This window comes from Pollicipes pollicipes, unplaced genomic scaffold (assembly GCF_011947565.3).
Source record: "Pollicipes pollicipes isolate AB1234 unplaced genomic scaffold, Ppol_2.1 Scaffold_7261;HRSCAF=8764_pilon_pilon_pilon, whole genome shotgun sequence".
In the NCBI taxonomy this organism is placed as follows: Eukaryota; Metazoa; Arthropoda; class Thecostraca; order Pollicipedomorpha; family Pollicipedidae; genus Pollicipes; species Pollicipes pollicipes.
Window position 1 is genome coordinate 30647846 of NW_023597054.1, and position 21976 is coordinate 30669821.

The window sequence follows — 21976 nt, forward strand, 5'->3', positions numbered from 1 at the left end:
TAATTTGGATACATACGTCTCAAAAACCTTTTTCTTTTGCCTGGGATGTCCAGCAAACCATCACAAAAAATGCCTAATGTTTTCCGAGCCCGTTCCAAACTCTGATCAATGGTGTCTGGTTGATGTGCTGTCAGGAGTGTGGAGGCTCGTCCGAAACAGGGCCTGTGGTGTAGGGCGCCTCACCTTTTAACCTCATTTTTTCCTATCCCTCTATTTTTCCTCCCTTGCTTCTCTCCCCCTCTCTTTCCCTCTCCCTCTCTCTCTCTCTCTCTCTCTCTCCTCTCTCTTCTCTCTCTCTCTCTCTCTCTCTCATCTCTCTCTCTTTTTCTCTCTCTCTCTATCTCTCTCTCTCTCTTCTCTCTCTCTCTCTCTCTCTCTCTCTCTCTCTCTCTCTCTCTGTCTCTGTCCTCTCTCTCTCTCTCTCTCTCTCTCTCTCTTCTCTCTCTCTCTCTCCTCTACTCTCTCTCTCCTCTCTCTCTCTCTATCTCTATCTCTCCTCTCTCTCTCTCTCTTCTCTCTCTTCTCTCTCTCTCTCTCTCTCTCTCTCTCTCTCTCTCTCTCTCTCTCTCTCTCTCTCTCTCTCTCTCTCTCTCTCTCTCTCTCTCTCTCTCTCTCTCTCTCTCTCTCTCTCTCTCTCTCTCTCTCTCTCTCTCTCTTCCTTCCTCTCGTCCTCTGACTAATTGCAAATGCACATGCATACATTTCGCGTCATTCACATACGAGCCCTTGTAATGTCGTTCTTACCAAAATAACTGATGCAAAGCGTAAATAACAATCTAGTCTCATGAACGGTTGTAATTTAGCCTTACGCTGATTTGATATGTATGTCTCCCTCTCCCTGCTATGCCTGAAAGGCTGCTTCGTATCGGGGCGCCCAGTCCAGTCTGTGAGTGAAAACATGGCCGTATTGGGCGCCCAGTTCAGCCTATGGGTAAAAATATGGCCGTATTGGGCGCCCAGTTCAGCCTGTCGGTAAAAACATGGCCGTATTGGGTGCCCAGTTAAGCCTGTGGGTAAAAACATCGCCACTTTGGGGCGCCCAGTTCAGTCTGTGGATGAAAACATCGCCGTATTGGGTGCCCAGTTCAGCCTGTGAGTAAAAACATCGCCACATTGAGACGCCCAGTTTAGTCTGTGGGTGAAAACATCGCCGTACCGGGGCAACCAGTTAATTAAGTGGGCGATCACATCGCCAGGCTGGAGTACCCAGTTCAGTCGGTGGGCGAAAAAACGTCGTTGGTCAGCGACGTCGGACTCCTCCGCAAAAAACCACGCGGGGGAGCGGGTAAGAGAGCGCTGTAAGAACATGCTGTGTGCGGAGTTGCCCCGCTGCACTGCTGGTAAGACGTCGTTGTGTCTGATGGCAGTGAGCTGGGTGCTATGCGACGAGAGTGAGTACCGGCTGACGCAGTACCTGATGTCCAACTACGACCCGTCCGTCCGGCCCGCCCGTAACTCTGCTGAACCGCTCGACGTCAACTTCAGCCTCTCCCTGCACCACATCATCGACGTGGTGAGTACCTCTTCCCGCAGCACGCCACTGACATGGTGAGGCAATATCGCCCCCTTCGCCACATCATTGACGAATCCACATCACTCGCTTGATCACGCCATCGTCCTGATAGACAGTGCCCCTTGCAAGACCTGTTGGCATCCACGTAGACATGTCAAGCAGGGAAACTCCCAGCCTTAATCTGTTCATCAACAGAGACAACGTTAGTTTGCCTGCTTACGCGTACACTTCCATTTCGTGGTAAGGTGCGTTTTAGACACTACATACATATTATCCATTTTGTACCATATTCGGCAACAAAACTGTCCTCGGAGAACTACATGGAAGCGACACGACAAAACTGCACTCACGAACTTACGTAATTCTGAAGCGACATGAGTTCCAGTTCGAAATAAGATACACAACCGCAAGCCTATAAAACCCCGTTTCCCGCTTCACCTGACATAGGACAACCAGCTTGGATATGTTGATAAAATTGGATATAGACCAAAGCTGAATACCCCCTGAACACGACCGTCACAGCTGCATATTATTCCAGTAACGGTTGCGTGCTAATAAGCAGACTTTTGCGACCTGAGCTTCCTTTTTGGTGAAAAATACGAGGATTTTTGCTAGTTGCTGATTACTAGCGCTTTTTTATTTCGTCGATTTCGATAACGGTGTGCTTAAAGGAATGAACCAACGAGAAAAGTCACCAGGTCCAGGAATTTTCCCTCTTAAGGCAAAATAAACAAACCTAATGAGAAGTCATTTCAGCAAAAGCTGTGACGCATGAATCTGAGCGCAAGGCAATTGGCTTTAAACTTTGAACAGAACGTATATAAACAGAAGAGGTAAAAAAGCTTAGCTTGTCTCCCACAAAACACGAATGTTCTGATCCGTCTCGTGCCACCGCCGTCGCCGTGATTCGCCGTCTTTCCTCTGCTTAACGAGATCTTGTGTTTGGCATTAGTTTGTGTGTCATTAGTTTAATAATTGACCTCATTATGACAGGTAAAAGGCCGAAATTTCCACTATCGTATTTTGTCAGCCAGCAAGCCTATGAAAATGCCAAAAAGAAGAATGGTTTCAATGATTCTTTATTATTTATGCCACTGAAAACGCGAGTGTGGCAAACCACCCTTGTCTCATATACACAATATTCCGATTATATATTGATATTGTATGTTCTAGGTATCCATATTGCACACAGAACATCTTACCAAATAGCGCATTGCCTGCGTGAATAAAGACACCATGTAACCACACATGATAAGATTTGCTTTTCGTAGGGTACCAGCTTAATGTACATAGCAAAAAATGACCTTTTACAAAACTTGAACCACTTGGAACACATCCACAACATTTCAGAGGCTGAACACAAAACACTCCTGAAATTAGCATCCTTAGTTCACTTTCAGGGCGCGCTTGAATACTTTAAAGTTATGCTAAAAGGCGCTGAGATTTAAAAGAGCTGTAGGTTTCTGTTATCAGCTTTTCCTAATTGGTAAAGCATGGCAAAAATGTAAAAGATATGCATTAGCCAGCCTCAGTCTTTCCCCCAAATCAGCACTCACTTGCTTCATTTGCGGTACTACATGTCAGACAAGTGTACTCTGAGAATGGAAAGGAAATCTCACCGCACTACAAATACTTTGTCTTCATATTCTGTGTTAATCCGCAAAAGTTACATAAACCAAGATCATCGTGGAAGTTTGCTCAGATGTTGTCACAACAAACTATTGTGACATTTGGCCTATTCCAGTGTCTTTTCCAAAAATAAAATAAATGAATTTCACAATGATGCTGTTCCAATATTGAGGCCCGATGTGGCAATCTCCTCTATCGTATATGCATTGCAGTGAGCTGAACACCTTCACATGATGCAAGAACAAATGTCTAGAATTTAGATATTCAAACCCATGCCCAATTCACAGCCATCCACACTATACATGTTGTTGAACAAGCACCTGTGCAACATTGGGTGTACCCCATCTGCGTCACGACCACGGTATGTTAGTAGCTAGCTTCTATTCACAACTCACACTATTCACCAACTAAATATGACATCCAATCTTCCAGACGCCAGAAAAGCCTACACTTATCTGCCACAAAATGTAAGTGGCCCAGACTGTCTCCCCAACATGACTTGCAGCCAGAAAAAGGCATATTTTAAATGTGCAGCTTGTTGAGCTTTATCTTTAAGTGCATTCTACATACCAAAACCAATTGGGGAATCAAAATGTACCTCCTTTCTGCCAGTCAATGGGCTTATATTTAAACCTACTAAAAAGAGGAATGGTTTTGAAGATTCCCTGTTATTTATGCCACAGAAACAGTGAGTGTGGCAGACCCCTCCCCTTGCCTAGCATACAGTAGCGCAGACGGGGGGGGGGGGGGGGGGCACAGGGTTACGTGCGCCCTCTTAGGTTCTGACGGGCCCTTCGGTCCTCTCGAGCCTACGATTACGGGCGCGGAAGGCCGGCCGGGGGCTCCATTTAGGGGCCCCGACCTGCAGGGCAGGGCCTTTTACGCTGATCGGGGACCCCTTGAGTCGCTGTGGATATATATGCCGGTCAGGTACCACCAGTCCGCACAGTCGGCTCCGTGTCGGTATGGGCCTGAGAGGGCTCCAAGGTCGGTAACAGGTCATAGTGCTTAACAGGAGTTCTGTGGCGGCAAGTGGCACCGAGTCGGAGAGAGGGTTTATGGGGTCCGAAGAGGGGCCGAATGGTCTCCAGAGACCAAAGAACAAAAGTTCAATGGGATAGCTGAAGGGTCTGAAGGACTGAATGTAGGTTACATTAAGGCCTCCCGTCCATAGGGCTATGATCTGAAATGTCCGTAAGATGGCCTCTTGCACTGATAAGGACCCCTGAGACAGAGGGTTCCTCTACTTCAGCCAGAGATTACGAACGACAGCGAGTCGGCCCCGTGTTGGCCCGAGCTCTGGGGTCCCATTTCTGAAGCAGGGACAAGGCTGGGCCCGCGATATTTATTGGTCGGGGTCCTGTATCGTTCAGGGGTCCGCGGTGCCTAACAGGACATCATGTGCCAACGAGGGGCCTCGAATCGGTCAGGAGAAGATTTGCTCAACAGGGTCGGGGACGGGAGCCGAATGACAGAGAATCTCTTGCTTGGTCAGGGCTCTCTAATAATTGAAGGAAACATAAAACTTAAGATCTGTGCTCACATTGAGGCAAAAGAAGAGTTCTGTGCCGGTCAGGGCCCCCGCAGCAAACGGTGGGCCCTCCATTCCTATTCCAGTGCGGGCCCGTTAAGCCCAAATGAGGTCTATGTGCTAATTATTTGTCCACCTGCGGCGAGCAGGGATATTGTCGCGTTGATGACGGTTCATATGTCGACACAGGGTCAACTGCGCGGGTCAGAAGGCCTCCCGTATCAAGAAGCGGGCCAAGGTGGTACCGTGCACCACTCTAAAGGCCTCCGGATCGGCCACGGGATGCCACCCCGTGACGTCATAATGACGACCGGAAAACACACCGTGACGGGACAAAATGGCCCCTCAGCCCTTGACCGTGAACAACAATGTGATCCGTAGTGTTGTACTCAAGAGGAACCCTTTAACGGAAAGAAATAGGGAGTTTCATTGGCGTCGAATGTAGTGGGTTTAAATCAATTTAAAACGCGCGAGGCCATCACATGTTGTCGTGAGAACGTTCATTGGTTTGCATAATCAACTAGTGAAATAAATAACATAGAAAGGTTTGAGCCTGCGCGCCGGATGTCGACAGTGCAGTGGTTAACGCACCTGCGTTAACCACTGTTCGTCTGGGAAACTACACGCACGGGGTTCGATTTCTCGCGGTGCCCGCCATTCCCACCAGGATGAGAGGCTGGCGACTACATATAGCCCCAGCAGTTGAGCGCGTCATAATGTCCCACTGGCACGCTCGTAATCTCAGGGAACAAAGGTAGCGATGGCATTGGTTGCATTTTATGTCAAACCGAGCAGCTGGTCACTGCAAGTAACGCCAGGAGGGGAGAGGGGGGGGGGGGGGGGGGGGCGGGCGCCGAGCGCGCAACAATGGCCATAGTTAAATAATGTTTCTGAATGTTTTTCAAAATTAATTGGCACAGCTTAAAGACTACATTTGACCAAACTTTTATACAACTTTGAGGCTGTTCTCTAGAGAGATTAACAGTAACAGCAGCCCGGGAAATGGATATTTTACCTTCACTCTTCCAGCTCCTTCACCAGATTCCACCACCATTTCGCTGTGCTTTAAAGAACACTGCGCCATTGTCATCAATCTAAAAACCGCACAGGTGAAATATGGGCACCGAATATCTCTAAATGTACGATTTGGTCTCCAAAAGCTTTCAAAAGTACTTCTTTCAGATGCGTCATTATTTTCGTACATCTTTTGGCCACGGCCTAATGTTAGCCGCTGGGCTGATGCAACGCGGCTTAAGGAGACTTTAACGCCTGGCGTCGAGGCTTTTGTTGCTAAGATATACCAGCGCGCACACTTGATGCACATACATACAAACACACACACACACACACACACACACACACACACACACACACACACACACACACACACACACACACACACACACACACACACACACACACACACACACACACACACACACACACACACACACACACACACACACACACACACACACACACACAATACACGCACATATATATATATATATATATATATATATATATATATATATATATATATATATATATATATACTATGATGCCCATATCTTGAAATATATCGTGATTCGAAACAGCTCTAGGTTTCCGATATCAGCTTTTCATAATAGGCCAAACATAGCAAAGATTTCAAAGGTATTTATCAGCCAGCCTAAATCTTGCTAAAAAAGCAATACTCTCTTGCTTAATTGGTGGCACTGCCTACCAGACAAGCGTTCTAAGACTGAGAATGTCACTTGACATCAAACACGTCACATTGATATGCTAGATCCATCCCCGAATGTTATACATGAACGTAAGTTACCCTTAAATGTAATTTGGTTGCCCTTTACCCTGGTTACCCTTTCACGTCATTTTGTTCAGGCGCTGCCCGAACAGGATATTGTCAAGTCTGACCAATATCCACGGTTTTTCAAACATAAAACAAATCAGTTTGATAAGGACGCTGCACCCATACTAAGTCGTGATGGTGGAACTCAACTGTGCCCATTGCAGCGGGCTGAACATCTTCACACGGTGTTCACTTCACTGCAATGTGGGCAAAACTGCACCGCACACACACTGCACATGAAGAGCAAATATTCAAAATCTAGACATGTTCAGTTCTATGCTTCCTTTACAGCCATACACAATGCATATTGTTGGGCATGCACCTTTGAAAAATGGTTATGCGTTATCCACATGCTTCCACAAAGATGTTTAGCGGGTTTCTGTTCACACTTTTCACACTTCAACCACCCAGTGTTACATTCAGATTAACCTGCACTTACCGGTACTTCACAATCCCCCCCGGCAAACACACACCAGAACACCGAACTCGGTGATTGGCGATGCCCAATGCCGTAATGATGCATTTTAAGGCAAACTGCGTCACTCGGACAACAACAGAATTAGCTACAATGATGATAATAACTCCATTAGTATTTGAATCACCATATCTGTACTATACTGGCTTTCACTAATTGCAAATATATTTAAAGTTGTATAAATAAATTAGGCTTCTTGCTCCATTTCTTCAATAAACAAAGCTGATGCGCATATTCAGGTTGACGATACCACGACATTTAGGGTTCGTATCGTGAGTTAACGCCTTCGGTGGGTGGTCAATTTCTTTTGTACGCTGAGAAACTGCGCAGCAAGGACGAGAAGCATATTTAAAACCTAACTAAATGACCCTTCCAAAAATTAGCAGACTGTGGAGTGTGCCCGGAAATCGTCTCCAAACTGTCTACCCGCACGACAGTGCCGAAAACGTCCAGGCCGCTCAAACATATTTGTTTGATTTCAGTGTTGTAATGCGCGCTGGTTCATCGCACTCAGCACTGTGTGGAAAAGTATTTTTAATATAACTTAAAACAACAAGAACGTTTCAGTCTCTTTTTATGATGGGCAGGCGTTGATATGAAGTCTTCCACGCTCGCGGGCAAGCGGACGTTTTTTACCTCTGACAAATTCATCCACCTGAAATTCAAACATGAAACTTGCTCCAAAAGCTGTACTCTCTTGCTTCATTTGTGGCACTACCTGTCAGGAAATGTGCTCTAAAAACGTAAATTTCACTGGACTTCGAACTCTTACCTTCATACCTTACCTTACCTTGCCTTGTCTTACGCTTATCCGGATTTAGAAAGGCAGCAGCCGGTAGGTACTGCTCTCGCCGAGCTCATGTAGTTACTAGGCTTCGTCTTGGATTGGGATATGGTACATTTTGTGGGCCCAGTGATGATGGAGCCTGTACTTGAAGAGTTTGAAGGGGGTAGACAAAACTACCTCCGAGCGAAGACTGTTCCGATCGTCGATGGCGCGTATACTGTAAATGCGTGTCACACACCCAGTGTGTACCATGTATTACTATAGATAACACCACATTCAAACCTTTTTACAGAAAGGCAACTTCACAACATGTTGAAATGGTGAGTAGTTTAACCGGCAAGAAACAAGTTGGCATTGACGAAACATTTTTTTGTTTCTTAGCTTTTAATTCCTGCACCAGGGACGCAAAGCAACGTGGCCGAAATACGCGGAGATACCGGGCTTTGGGGTTAACATTATCGGCTCAGCCCCCCACAGATTTTAGAAAGTGACACCACTGGTCGAGATGCGTCTTAAAACCAGCCATCTCGCACTCAAACCGTCGAGTTTGTAGCTAACCGCTGTAGCTGCGGATAAACTTGGCCAATTCCATCACAACTGCAGCTTCGGACCAGCGTCTGCTGATTAATAGGGCCTGCTAAACATTTCGGGATTCCATAATGTTTGGTACCAACATAAATCAGCCCTAATCGCGATGGCGCCTCAATAACTGGAAGGGTTCCTCTCGAGCAGTGACGTTTATTTCTGGCTTAGCGGGCCCACACACCGTGAAGCCGCCACCCGCGCTGCGCACTTGACAGGCCTCCGTCGCCACTGGGGGGGCTGACGTCACTTGCCGGCCGAGAACGGCTGTAACTGGCTCGGCCTCCCAAGGGGAGAAGTTGGCAGCATCCGGGCCCCTGGAATAGCTCACTGGCGATAGCACACGGGCAAAATCGGACCCAATCGATCAACTGATCCATTGAGACGGCTATGGGTGAATCCACCTCACAGAGGCAGCAGGACGCATGGTGGTGATGATGGCGGAGGACGGGGGGGGAGGGGGTCAGTCAGCTTCCAAAGTACAGCCTGACCCGGGAACTACCGTTTTTTAACGAAAAATAAGCAATAAAACGCATTTCACGAATAAGGATAGAAGCATCATGTTCGGGCACAGGTGATGCATGTCCTCTAGTGATCATATCCATGACTTCACTTTGACTCGATCGAACGTCACGAAAGTGTGCATCCTGACCATGGGACATTTCTTTGGTGTAAATGGCAATTTTCATAACACAAGTATCTACAGCGATAGCCCAAACGAAAGAAAACGTGAAGCTGCTTTGATGCGCGAAGAAGCGACGCCGTTAACGTCGGGCCCCCACTTAAGTGTGTAAGCCCAACTGATCTACAGCGTACTTTGCCTACTGGCCCATGTGGTTCATTTGATAGAGGCATAGTTTTTTATGATTTAATAACATACTTGTGCTATTCACGGAGCTAAATTGTTTCGTATCAGCCAACACATGCTGCTATTGAAAGTTTGAGTGTAACCTTCATTAAAACCTTTAATACACCCACTATCGTGACACCTGCGCCACGCTGTCTTCAGATACCAGCTGCCAAATATTCAATACAAACTAGAAATCTAGCTTTCGTTGCACGTCTAGCGCATTTCTAGTTCAATGCTGCAGTCGTGTTGCACTGAACTTCATTCTAGTCGGTATCTGTTATCCTGGATGGCGCCGGTGGTACTGCCTCCCGCTTAGTAAAGTTGACTCGCATCTCTACGAAGTTGATTCTAATTACCATTTACAGGATGTGCAATATTCGTGGATCAGAGGTTAAAAAGTATAGCTTTTAGTTGCGGTTGTGCCTGCTTCGCTACGCGAACAGCCGGTGCCGCTGGCTTCGGTGCAGCACCGCTACACTGTCGGCTGCTCTCAAACGCAAAAACACGGGAACCAGAAAACCGCTAAATTTTGGCTACTGAAACATCAGTGGAACCAAGAAATCCGAAGATATACCTTCGGTCCCTGAGCGCGACCTTGTAGCTCTCTGCCACCTAGTTAAGTCACCAACGGCGCCAGAAAGTTTACGTGCCCTTGTAGCCTGGTCACAAACACTCCGGCAACAAACTCAGAGTGCCTGAACTGCAGTCCCCCGTTTGTTGTTCTTGTGCCGCCTCACCTGCATGCAGAACCGTTTGCCGTCAGGTGATAGGGTTGGGCATCGGCGAGGCGCTTTCGACCAGGTGTATCGATCTGGCTGCCATTGACTGCTGTGACATTGGCTGCCGTGTGAATCGTGCATGCTAGGTGTTTTTTCTTGATTGAAAGTAATGTCTTCGTATGTAAGCAACATCCTGGACATTTTTAGGAAGATATGAAAGCGTACAGACACACATGCATGCATGCATACCGCCTCAAGCCACATAATGCTGATGTGCAGTTCAGTGATGCACAGCTGGTCTTAGCTAGTTTTCACGTCTTCAGTGGTTGTGCCGATTCCATTGGCGGTACCCTCCGTGCGGGGACGTTACATTCGCCGCTGCTCGACCTTTGTGATATGCCGTCGACGTGGTCTGCGCACAACATACTTTTCTACATAAAGCAAAACTGTTTTCCCATCAAATGTCAAACCCCATCCCCCTGGCGTTCGCACTGTGACCGACGTCGATACTGGATCGGAATCGGACGGTTGTGAATTTATGGCATGAATCATCCCGAAGATTAACCCCATCGTTTGTGCAACTTTCAAGCGATCCGTGTCGTCTGTGCTGTGCAGCTGGCTAAAAACATGCGGGCAGACCGCCGGACAGACAGATGTGGGTTGGAAATAAGTGAATGAAATTGCAGTACCTGTAGGACATGCAGCCATTGCAATATGAAAGCGCTTAAATAACTGTACTTCGAAATATGCAAACAAGCGTCGCACTTGCATAACACAGACATCTTTTTAAAATGTGTACATTTCATCGGCACATGCGCTATGGTGCTAGAATTGACCCACGGCACTGGAAAATGGAGTCGTCCGAGTTAGCGCGTGTGATCCATAACAGTCGCGAAAAGCGATTTGTCACTTGTGTTGCGGAGAGCTGAGTTGCCGAAAGATCGATGACTGTTGAGCGTCTTTCAAGAGAGATTGATCGCCGAACTGGAGCTTGATATGCAGCTTTCGAGACTACTGTTGCCGTGTTGATTGCACGCTGGAAAAGGCTTCGTCTCCATCGACATCATGCGTCCCCCATAGGTTTCGGAGAAGAGACGAAACTTTTCAGCCCTCCAACCCATCAGCATCTGATCCGCAGGAGCCCGGGCGCCTCTAGTCGGTTTGTGGGCCAGACTTGGCTGGCTTTTGTGGATAAAACAATTCAACAACCAAACTGATGCATTTTTGCTATTCCTTAAGTTTTGGAACAATTACAAAAGCAGACTGCTGCGAAACACAAAACCACAATGAAAAATAATATTCTCACGTCTACAGCAAAAACACCAGTGGCAGAAACTCATGGCATACATGACACCAGCAACCAGGTTGGACACGTTGAACAACTTAAGGCCAACAGCGCACTGAAGAGTGGAGAACGATAACCCAAATTTTCAAAGCTTCGCCTGATTTTACTGAGCAGTAGTTGGGTGGGTATTTAATATAAAAACAGCTATTCACTGTATATGAATGCTATTGTTAGGTTGAGGTGCACTTTAACTTTCTTGTTGCATACATAAACCATATGTCACAATGAATATCGGCGCAAAATGACCGCAGTAGTCGACGCGCCCTAAAACTCCAATCAACAACAACACAATGAATATCAATAATGAATGAAATGAATGGGAGCCTAGGTGCCTTTCATGGTCACAGTCTCACTTGCGTGTGAATACGGCCTGCAGTTATATTGTCTACAGTTACTGGTGTATTACATGAGGAACACCTGTTAAAACTGAAAAAAACTGATGGTAAATTGCCTAGTGGGCACCTTCGCTGCCCTCCAGCAATTCATATGCACAGGTTTAAGGGGAGCCGTCAAAACGTCCAAGATTGCAGCGTCCGGGGCTCATATCCGAAATCGCAACATCCAGCATTCGTAACGCGCAGCATGCGTTCAATTCCGTGCCCATTGAGGGTATGTGTAAGATCCAGGCGCCCAATGTCCAGAGTCGCAAAGTCCAGAGTCGTAAAGTCCAGTGTCCAAAACGTCCAGCTTTCCCGGCACTCAGGTTGGTTTGAATTTCTTCCGCTAGGTGACACTACAGAACCATTTTTGACTCCTGATCCTGGTATTCCGCCGATGATCATATGATGCGTACAGTGGAGCATGTTTTTTTAAAAATTACCTAGACGCCTGGCGGCTGTGTCCGGCCTGGGCGCGGCCGCGCCCCGGGGCTCATCGGCGAACCGGGCGCAGACGTGTCCGGAGGCGCCTCGGCCGAAGCCGTGGCGACCGGCGCGGGCTTGGTGGGGACCGCTGCACCCGCGGGGCAGGCGGGCTCTCCTGCCCCGCCGCTGCTGCCGGGGCTCCATAAGCCGGGGTGTGCTCATTTGCTCAGGGGCCCTTCATATTGGTATCGGGTTCTTTTCCATTTGCTTGGAGGACCCTGTGCTATTACTGGGACCCCAAATAAGGTAACGCACCAAGGCACTTAATGCTCAGGGACCCTCTTCACTGATCGATGGTCTTTTCCCTTTGACCTTATTTGCTGAGTAACCATTCGCGTGTCAGAGCCCTCTCTTTCAACCTGCCCAAGCACTCTTGATCACACAGGAGTGTTAATTCATGTACGCTGGTCTCGGGTGATTATTCCCCTTGGCTCAGAAGATCCTGTGCCCTGGCCGGACCCAATATGTTGGCTTGCCGGGGCTCCACCATATTGGTGTTAGATTGTTTCTCGCTTGCTATCAAGGCCCCTAAACTGTTGACAGGCGCTTCTTTGTTGGCCTGCCGCGGCAACTTCGATCGCTCAGGTGCCGTTCCTGTCGGTCTCGGGTCTTCCCACATTATAGAGGGCTTAAGCCGTTGACCAAGACCTAGATCTTAATCATTTTCTTGCGGCTTTACGTCTTGCCGACTGATGTATGAATTTGCGACTATGCCGATTACGCCGATGAATTTGTACTCATAATCCTACGCGCCACCGACACCGCGCATATTATTTCCGTCGGTTATTTAATTTGTGACAGGTATGCTTATACATTACGTTTTGAAAACATTTTGAATCCTAGAATACCTTTTGCTCCTTTGCAACAGGCAAAGCTAAACTCTGCATTATTCCTCAGCCATCAGATGATCTCACCAAATAGCCGACTAGCTGTACATAACAGTGCGTGTTTTCTCCAAATATTTAGCCTCAAATGACAAGATCCACCATGATGTGCAGAAAATTAATAAGCTTCATGCATTTTGAATGCGAAGCATGCCTATTTTTCTACTGCTGCGCGCAGTAAGCTGGGTTCCTATGTGAAATTGCATACAAACTAATATTAAAACTCAATGGCCGGAATACGAGGACTTTTGTGAGAGAAGAACCTTAAACACCAGGGGAGCTCACAAAGTGAGAGGTCTTCTCCAGTTTTCTAGCAATTTTGGCGGTGTAGATGTGTGAAGATGCAGTTACCGTTAGGCTTCCGGCTTTTGATCACTCGATATGGTACCTTGTCAGTTTTGGTCTAGTGCTTTTGCTCCATTCGGGCTATACGCTGAAATGACATTGTGGATAAATAAATATATATATATTATATATATATATATATATATATATCCCTTGTTTGGACGCAGACAGACGAAGCTCCGCAAGAAATTGCACGGTATATGAATAGTGACTGGCTCTTCTATGTAACGGGTTCTCATTTGATGTCGGCGCCTTCAAATCACAAATCAATTCAAATCAATTCAAAACACTTCAAATCAGAATATGAGACACGAGCATGCAAAAATAACAAGCTTTCCATTGGACAGCACTTCACTGCTGTTTGGCCGCTGGGGGGAAACAGCAGGCAGTTTTTTTAAGGCCTTGCAGAAGACATCATTAGCATCACAGCACTGTGAATAACACAACAAACATGGCAAATAACAATACTGCATGCCAATCACCCAATTCAACTGTCATTCACCATTCATCAGGGTCCTTCTTCCTTGTCTGAATGATTTATTTGTGATCCTGCTCCAAAGGGATAGTTCAATAGTTTGACTGATTTGTTTCATTAGAAGCCGTTTGTGGTCATGAGGGAAAAATAACATCCAGAGTGAGTGAGCAATACATCCAGAATGTCGAGTTTTTCTGGTTCATTGTGTAGGTGATAAAATTCCTGTCTTTGTATGAGTGCTTTGGCTCATGAGGAGAGTATTGTGGTCGAGCTGAATGTGATTCCTTGGTAGCCCCCTCCGCAAGGTGCTCATTGTAGGATACGGAACCTTGCAGCAAACAGCGGCCAGCGGTCAACAGACGGGTGGATATGACCACGCATCGGAAATCGGTACTTTCCGACGCTTCATGAAATAAAATGGTATGCGTGTAAAAGTTGTCCCTGACCGGATATTTCATCTGTGCGGTTTTTAGATTGGTAGTTTGGACGGACTACCATGTAGGGTGCCACGAATGCAAGGCGCAATGGCGCTATCTATCTTGCTCGCAATGCTGCAGCTGCTAATTCCGTTCAGAGAATCTACTGGTCAACCAACGGATTACATTGGTAAAACGTTTTAGTCAGGAGCTGAGGGCCATTCCGTCCATCTTGGTGTCCCTAGCGGCTGCTATTCTGGTGATAGCCAACAGGACCGTACGGAGAACCTCAGAAGGATGCGTCACAACCTGTCCCTTCCGTAATGCGGCTGACCCTCTGACTGGGATATTCCGCAATGGATCGGCGCAGGGGTACTCACAGACACAATCGGACATTTTACCGGCACAAGAAGCCCAATAACTGATTCCGGAGACATTAATTCGCCTTATTGGCCTTCTTGTTCAAACGGCGCGGAGGATCCCTGGCCTGGTACCGGTGCCTCTGACTGCCACAGGTCTCTCCACTGTCTTATTGTAAATGTAAACCCTTATTTGCCATTTCTCGCAAATCCTTCATTGTCAGGAGAGATCAGACCTAGTACAATAGGCCCGCTGACATGCGGAGTCCCACCATCGTCCGTATTCAGTAAATGTGCTTCAGACCGACGTGGGGCTAATTGCCGACACATGGTTCCCCGCTCAGGACTGTGGTCACTGACCAGCACTGGAGATTCTTCATCGTTTCAGGCGTCCCGATCAATGTAGAAAGCCTCCGGTTGACCATTAAGTGACCCTGGCCTTGCCCGTGCTCGGGAAATGGACCCTAGACTCCAGAACGGCAAGGAACCGACTGTGCGGTATTGTTGGTCTCAGTCTGCCGACTCAAATAGAGATACAGTCGCAGGGGCCCTCCGATCGTTGCCAGAGGTACTCTGACATCTTGAGGGTTGGCCCTCGGCTGTGATCCCTCTATAGCGACCTCTGGCCTGCCCTTCGGTCTCTTTAACCGGGCTCTTCATCTTTGGCCCTGAGGGACCAAAAAATACCCTCCTGATCCATAGGGCCGTCGGGCCGAGGAGGTAAAGTGGAGTAGTCGTGCTTATTAGGTTCCCCGTAAAAATGAAGCCTTAGGGCCAGGTTAAGTGACCCTAGCATTTCGCAATCGCTTTAACATGAATGTTTGGACAGTTTGTAGTACTCTCCAATTGAATTGGGTGCCTTTCAAAATAAATGTCGTGATGCCCCCAGAATCAAAATTCTTGGTACCTTTTCACCAAAGAGCCGAACCAGGATTTCGTAATGAGTTTAAGACAAGGAAATTGGTGGTGCCCGTAGTTTTGATGCTCCATTAAAGGGAATGTTGAACCACTTTCAATCGTATTTCGAACGCTCACTTGCATTTGGTTTTTCTCAAGGGAATAAATGCACTGGTGGGCCCGAGTGAGAGGTGTCACTTGGGTCCGAATGGGCCGATGCAAGGGATTTCGTTAATGGGGAGGCAATTTCCCCTGGATTTAGGTCCCCCTTTATAAAAACTGCAGTTTTTTGGCTTTGCAAGTGGCCCGCTTTGATTTAGCACCCCTTGAAAATGAAGATGATGCCAACCCGCAAAGGACGTCTTCGTACCTTCTTGCCCAAGGGTCCGATCCAGGATTTGATCAAGACGGAAAGTTCAACACAGCTACGTCACTGGAATGTATTATTTTTTTCGAAATGAAGAGTCGTAGCTCTTTCTGGTACTCTCTAGAATTGGATGATTCTTGAAAATAAAGGCCATGATGTCCCGAAATGAAGTGTTTGGTGCTGCCCTCTTGCCGAATGGGCCGACCCTGAATCTCGTCAAGTGGCACGACACGAACGTCGCGGTCCCCTTGCAACTTGATTGTCTCTGCAAATACAGGTTATGTGGTTCCAAATGAATGTATTGCTGCCCCTTTCGCGATGAGATTTGGTGCCCCTTCGGGCACCAAATGAGCATGACCCCATGACCCCCCCCCCCCCTCTGGACCCGCTGCTGTTTTGTGATGCTCATGAAATGTGTGCCTCCAGAAAATAAAAGGCTATGATGCCCGGTAATGAAGTTTTTTGGTACTCCCTCGTGGAACAGGTCGATCCAGAGCTTTGCTGAGGTGAAAGGCATAGATATTGTGGCGTCCATGAATTTGGGTCCTTGTTTAAAACCAATGTTTTGGACAAGTGGAATGGCCCACTTAGAAAAAGGGACCCTTTAAAATAAAGATCATGGTGCCCAAAATAAAAGTAACGGTGCCCAAAACTAACCGTTTTCATGCCTTCCGAACTTAAAGGACCCATCCAAGATTTCGTCAGGTTGGGAGGCACAGCATTGCTATGTCCCTGAAATTTGGTGCCCTTGGAGAATGAAAGTTTTGGAGCCGGTTGTGATGTCCTCGTATTTTGGTGCCTATCAAATATATGTTTGTGTTATTTGTAGTGCCCCTGAAATTTTTGGGTTTTTTGAAAGTAAAGGTTGTGTGGATCCGACATGAGGACTTTGGTGCCCCTTCACGATGACATTTCGTTGCCCCTCGCCCAAGGGACAGGGGGCATAGCCCCATTCCCCATCCCACCCACTACCGCTCTGGATCCGCCATTGATCAATGTCGGTTGGCAAGGCACGCCTCATCATCTTAATGCGTGGCTCGTTATTTTTCCCCACTTTGTCACTCGGGCCCATGCGTAAGCCCCATTCATGTCACCGTTGGCGTGCGTCTGAGTGCATACCGTGTTTATGCTTATGACTGCAAAGCCCCAATGTAACATTCCGCAACGTGTTTATTTCTACGTGCTAGGCAGCTGGAGCCTCCTTTGCGCGAGGTGTGTGTACTGGGCAATGTGCCTCTAAGCTCTCCTCATATGGGCTCGAAGCGTGTTTCATTCAGTTAACAGGTACCGACCAGTGGCTCAGGTATGCATGCGAGCAGGCACGCACGCTGGCGTTGCTACATGCGGCCCGCTGCTAGACGCCTATTGTCCACTCTATCTAAACAGGAGGCGCTCCCGTTTCAAGAGCATTTGCAAAAAGCACGGCTCAAAATGCTCTCTGCTGCCCTTGCCCTGAGCACACGGTGTACCTGCCGCCACTACTAAAGATTTAGCAAAACGATGACACGACCTGCGCATCTTCAAAGCTTTGTTAGCACATTCATATTACATATACCTGTAGCGTGTTTAGATCTCCCTTGGTCTCATTGCGATGTTGGGTTCGCTGCAATCTGGTTTAACGGCGGTTCGGGCCATCGGTTGCCTTGGCCGATCAGCTGATCGTTCGCGCCATTTTCATTCGCGCCAACCTGCCGGTCGTCAGCGCGTGAAGTCCGGTGCGGGGATGAAAATGTTTCTGGGCAGCCAGTTAAGTCCCTAAGCTGTCAGAGAGGGAACCCCACCCACAAGAGACTCCTCCGTAGCCAGAGCGTCCCTCGGCAGTTAGAAGGGCACGGATCAGGTTAAACGGCTCGTGAGCGCCAGAGAGGTTCTGAGTACTCGGAACGGCGAGCGGCCTAGTGCGGGCCCGTGAACGGATGTTGCCGATGGGGCTTTACGTCACACGGAGCTTCTGAGGCCATATGACGTCACCTGCTCAAATGGCGTCACCCTGGCAGGAAGGGCGGGCACCGGGGAGATCGAGCCCTGTGCGTCTGGTTTTCCTGGCGCGCATCTTAACCACCATGTTTAAACGGTCCAAGGTGGCCGGGGTAACGCCTAGGTTATTTTATGTGTTCAGGGGACCTGTAAATGACAGACGGGCCCAAAGTAGCTGTTAAGCCCCTAAAGCGGGCCCGAGCGCCTACAGTGACCAGTTGGGATCCACTTATTTGTAACAGGGGCTCTGGGCTGGCCAAATGAGTCCCAGTGAGTAGACAGAGGATGAGCTGTACTCATTCAGCACGGGCATTTTTCTTCAAGCTGCACGCAGCAAAAAAAGCCCTGTGTACACCTCCACAAAACCCCAGATTTGCGTTGCAGGGGTCAGGGAAAATGGACGCCCCTTCTATCCCCCATATCACAACGTATCTCTAGCCACGACCTCAGTCGTGGCTACATGGTTTTGACGGCAAGTTCAGTGGGGACCCAAAGCAGCCAGAACAAATGTTGTTGGCTTAAAAATTGCTTGGGGCCCAAATGGTCCCTGACTGGCAAGATAGGTCCGTTAGAGCAGGTCCCTGAGCGGCAAGAGGGGCACTAAGTTGGCATTCAGCCGTGGGTATTTACTGAACCCCGGAGTCAACAGAGTGCCTCTGACCGGTCAACGAGTCCATCGAGCAAGCAGGAGGACTCTTGGGCGATGGAAAGGGCCTCTCAGTGGCCAAAAGGGCCCTGAGCAGTCAAGAGCGCCCCAAGTTTCCAGGGGATTTTGAAGATGACTGAATCACTCTAACGACCCCAGCTGTCCCAGTTATCTGTCATTAAACCAGGTCTTCATGATGCTAATACAAAAATTTGACTCACAACAGCTGCACAAACTAGGAAATTGCACTGAAGCTTGTTAATCGCGCTACATCAGCCGGCCAGATCTCTCTGAACAACATAACAACACATTAACCCTAGCCTTCATCGCAGAGCCGGTGGTGTTAGCAAAAACAGGAGCGAAATTTATTGCACTTGCCTCCATGCAAATGTCATGCTAACTGGCGCAAAACAATTATGCATATTAAGAAGGACTGCAGAGTGACTACCTTTCAAAGCTTTCCTTGTTACGATAGGGGTGCTGTCGTCAGGAAATGGCCAAAACTGCTTTCAGAGAGAGCCAAATGTAAATTTTGTACTGAACTCATATGAAAGTGGGACCAAAATCCCACAAAACTACCCTCTGTTTGAAGTAAAGCTCTCGGCCTGATTCAAATGGAAACTTGGCAAACTGGGGAATATGGCAATGGATATGGCAACTCTTCAACCACCTCCTCATTGCCCACGTTCCCTACACCATCCTACTCCTCATCTCTCATTGCCCCCCCCCCCCCCCAATAGCCTGCAGCATTGGCTATCGTATCAGTCTCCAGCAGCCAGGATAATACAGGGAAAATGTTGAACTAGATGTAGTTGTCATTTCAATGCTACCAAGCAGCAATGAAATGATTGCATTTCAAGCAGAGGCTTGGTTTTCAAAGCTAAGTGTGGGGGATGAACAGTGAAAAATATGCAATTTTATCCTAAAATATCTGTCTCCTCAGATTTGGCAAACTTCTTTGAACAGAGCGTGCTGTCGCGATCCACCACGAAGGAAACTCACAGCACAGTGTGCCGGAAAAATACTGACGTGTCGGATGCGACGGAAACTAACGCAAATCAAAACCATAACACATGCCGAGAACTTTACTCTCCGCCGACAGTGGTGGCATATGTGACCCTGCTATTAGGCCAACAGCGAGTGATGTACTGGACACCCCAGTAATAACAACAAGAGTGGTATGATGAACGGTATCAAGACAAAGCTTGCCGGATTCAGACAGGTTATTGTAGAAATAATATGCAGAATGCGGCTTGAAGCGGACGAGTGAACGGTTCAAAACTATGAGCATGCTTTTGTCGGCCCCATATGATGTACGGGATACACACTTTGGAATGTTGAGAGATTTAAAAGCAGTGATCGCGTAACATTTGAGGTGTAAGATTATATGTAAGCCGGCGGTCAAAGCATGCCCCAAAGTATCTGGCCACAGTCTCAGTTGGAATAACAGAGGTGCAATGCAATGCTAGCCACGTTCAAGAGCGATTTAGCTGTCTCATCGGGCCCACTGGACTTTGTTAAAAAGACTGGTGTTTGTTGAACGAAGGTGGTGTATGAAGGAACTACTGAATGATTTTGATTGATCTAAATTCATTTTCTAAATTATTGGTCAGAATAAAGTAGCGTTTGGCATGGTGAAGCCTTCCCCACGGATGGTGTCGCCAGTGGGGGCGCAGCACAGTAACTTGGCCTCGCAACCTCTTTTTTTTTGGGGGGGGGGGTTGCAAAGGAGGAGTAACGCCACTGGTGTATTGGTCTCGTCAAGACTCTTTTAGGCGAAACAGCATTTGGTCTGCTACCCGCAGTGGACTCGGCACCTTATATTGTTTTGGTCGTGACCTGAATTTCTTCGTTGTAATGTCTCATTATATCATTCTGTAAAATAACACACTTTTTGGTGCGGGATCGTTAATTTAGATGATGGGTCCAGTTCGGCAACAAAACAAGAAATGATGTTGAAAACAAAATGCTTGCTTCGACGCATATGGTGGATTCCAAGCTTAAAAGATTTATTGTTAGCTCTGTAAATCCGACATCCCAGTATTCCAATGATGGCTCAACGGTCCCATTTTGCCTCGAGCCTTTTTCAAATCCCAAGAGAGGACCTATCAACTCCACAACTGTCGGCCACTAGGCTGATACTATCAAGCCAACGGCCAAATGGCCTTCTTTGACCAGCCAGATACGAACACTATGCATCAAAGGAAACAATGGTGTTGTTTTTAGAGGGAAAATGCCACCTTCTTGTACTTTTGACTTATTGCTAGATCAGACGAGTACAATTTAATCAGTACTACCAGTTTTCTCTAAATCCTTCTGATCATCTTAGAATTTTGATTTGAAGTGGCCACTCCTGCGGGAGAAATCTCCTGCTGAAGAAATCTATCAGAAGTCTCTCTCATCTCCCTGCTCACCACTATAAAAAAATGCATTTTATTTGCATTGTTTTTCCAACGTATGTGCTTTGTAATGTTTGCAGCACACTTATGTGCGAAAATATTTGTGTAATACATGCTACGAAAGGTTGAACCACTCTGTTAGACAAAAGATATGCGAACATGAGACGATTACCGTGCGAATTCAACGAAACCTTTAACTATTGCCTTGATTTCTTTCTTATGCCATTTGCTCCGGCGGGTGTTTTCGAAGTGCAGTTTGGCTTTGGGAAGCGCAGTATTACGTGTTCTATAATGACGCACTGGTTCAAACTTCCACCGATGTGCTTTTCGGTAAATGGCCCTTGCCACCCGCTGTGCCAATCCCGAACGTTCGTTTGTACTGACATGATTCAGTAACAGCTGACAGCGGCCCCCAGCAGATTCTCCCGTCGTCATGACGACGGCTGTCCCGACTGCGGGAAAGAAGCACACAAAGTGCTGTTACATAACGTTGACAGCGTAATTTGGGCTCGAAAATGATGAAAATTAATATTCTCATTCTGTCTTCATGATGCTGCAGTGACACTACCCAATACTATTATTACACGGAACTGGTCCTGATGTTTCACTTGGGCACGTTTTTGCAAAGGTGGGACACTCCTTTAATACCCCTTACACTTTTTGATGCGATATTGCTGCCAAGTTTCAGTTTCGCCCAAAGCGCTGTACCCTATGTGTCTTAAAGCACTGAATTGCGTTCCTTCACCATTGTCGGAGAATTAACACCTCCGGATTTAAATGTAGACATTAGCCAGCAAGGGGAAGTATATCGCCCAGGACAGCAAAAAATGATACCACTACGGAATGAGGTCCAACTTATTTTGTAGGTTGGCTCGTTATTACTTTGTAATGTCGAAGGACAACCAGCCCACTAAATGAACTGACTGACCGACAGACCGACAGGCCGACAGACCGACTGACTGACCTAACTGGCCTGACCGGCCTGACTGGCCTGAATGGCCTGACTGACCTGACTGACCTGGCTGACCTGACTGACCATGTGGGTCCAAGCCCCTCACCCCACCA

General features: G+C 47.5%; 1 protein-coding gene across 1 annotated transcript in view; it reads left to right on the forward strand.

The window, feature by feature from the left end:
- Positions 1-1367: 1367 nt before the first annotated feature.
- Positions 1368-21976, forward strand: part of LOC119111293 (neuronal acetylcholine receptor subunit alpha-7) — a gene marked incomplete at its 5' end in the record, with an annotated part of 76491 nt that continues 55882 nt past the window's right edge. The window contains 1 exon segment of the mRNA XM_037235109.1: positions 1368-1513. Within this exon segment, the coding sequence (XP_037091004.1) occupies positions 1368-1513 (146 nt within the window).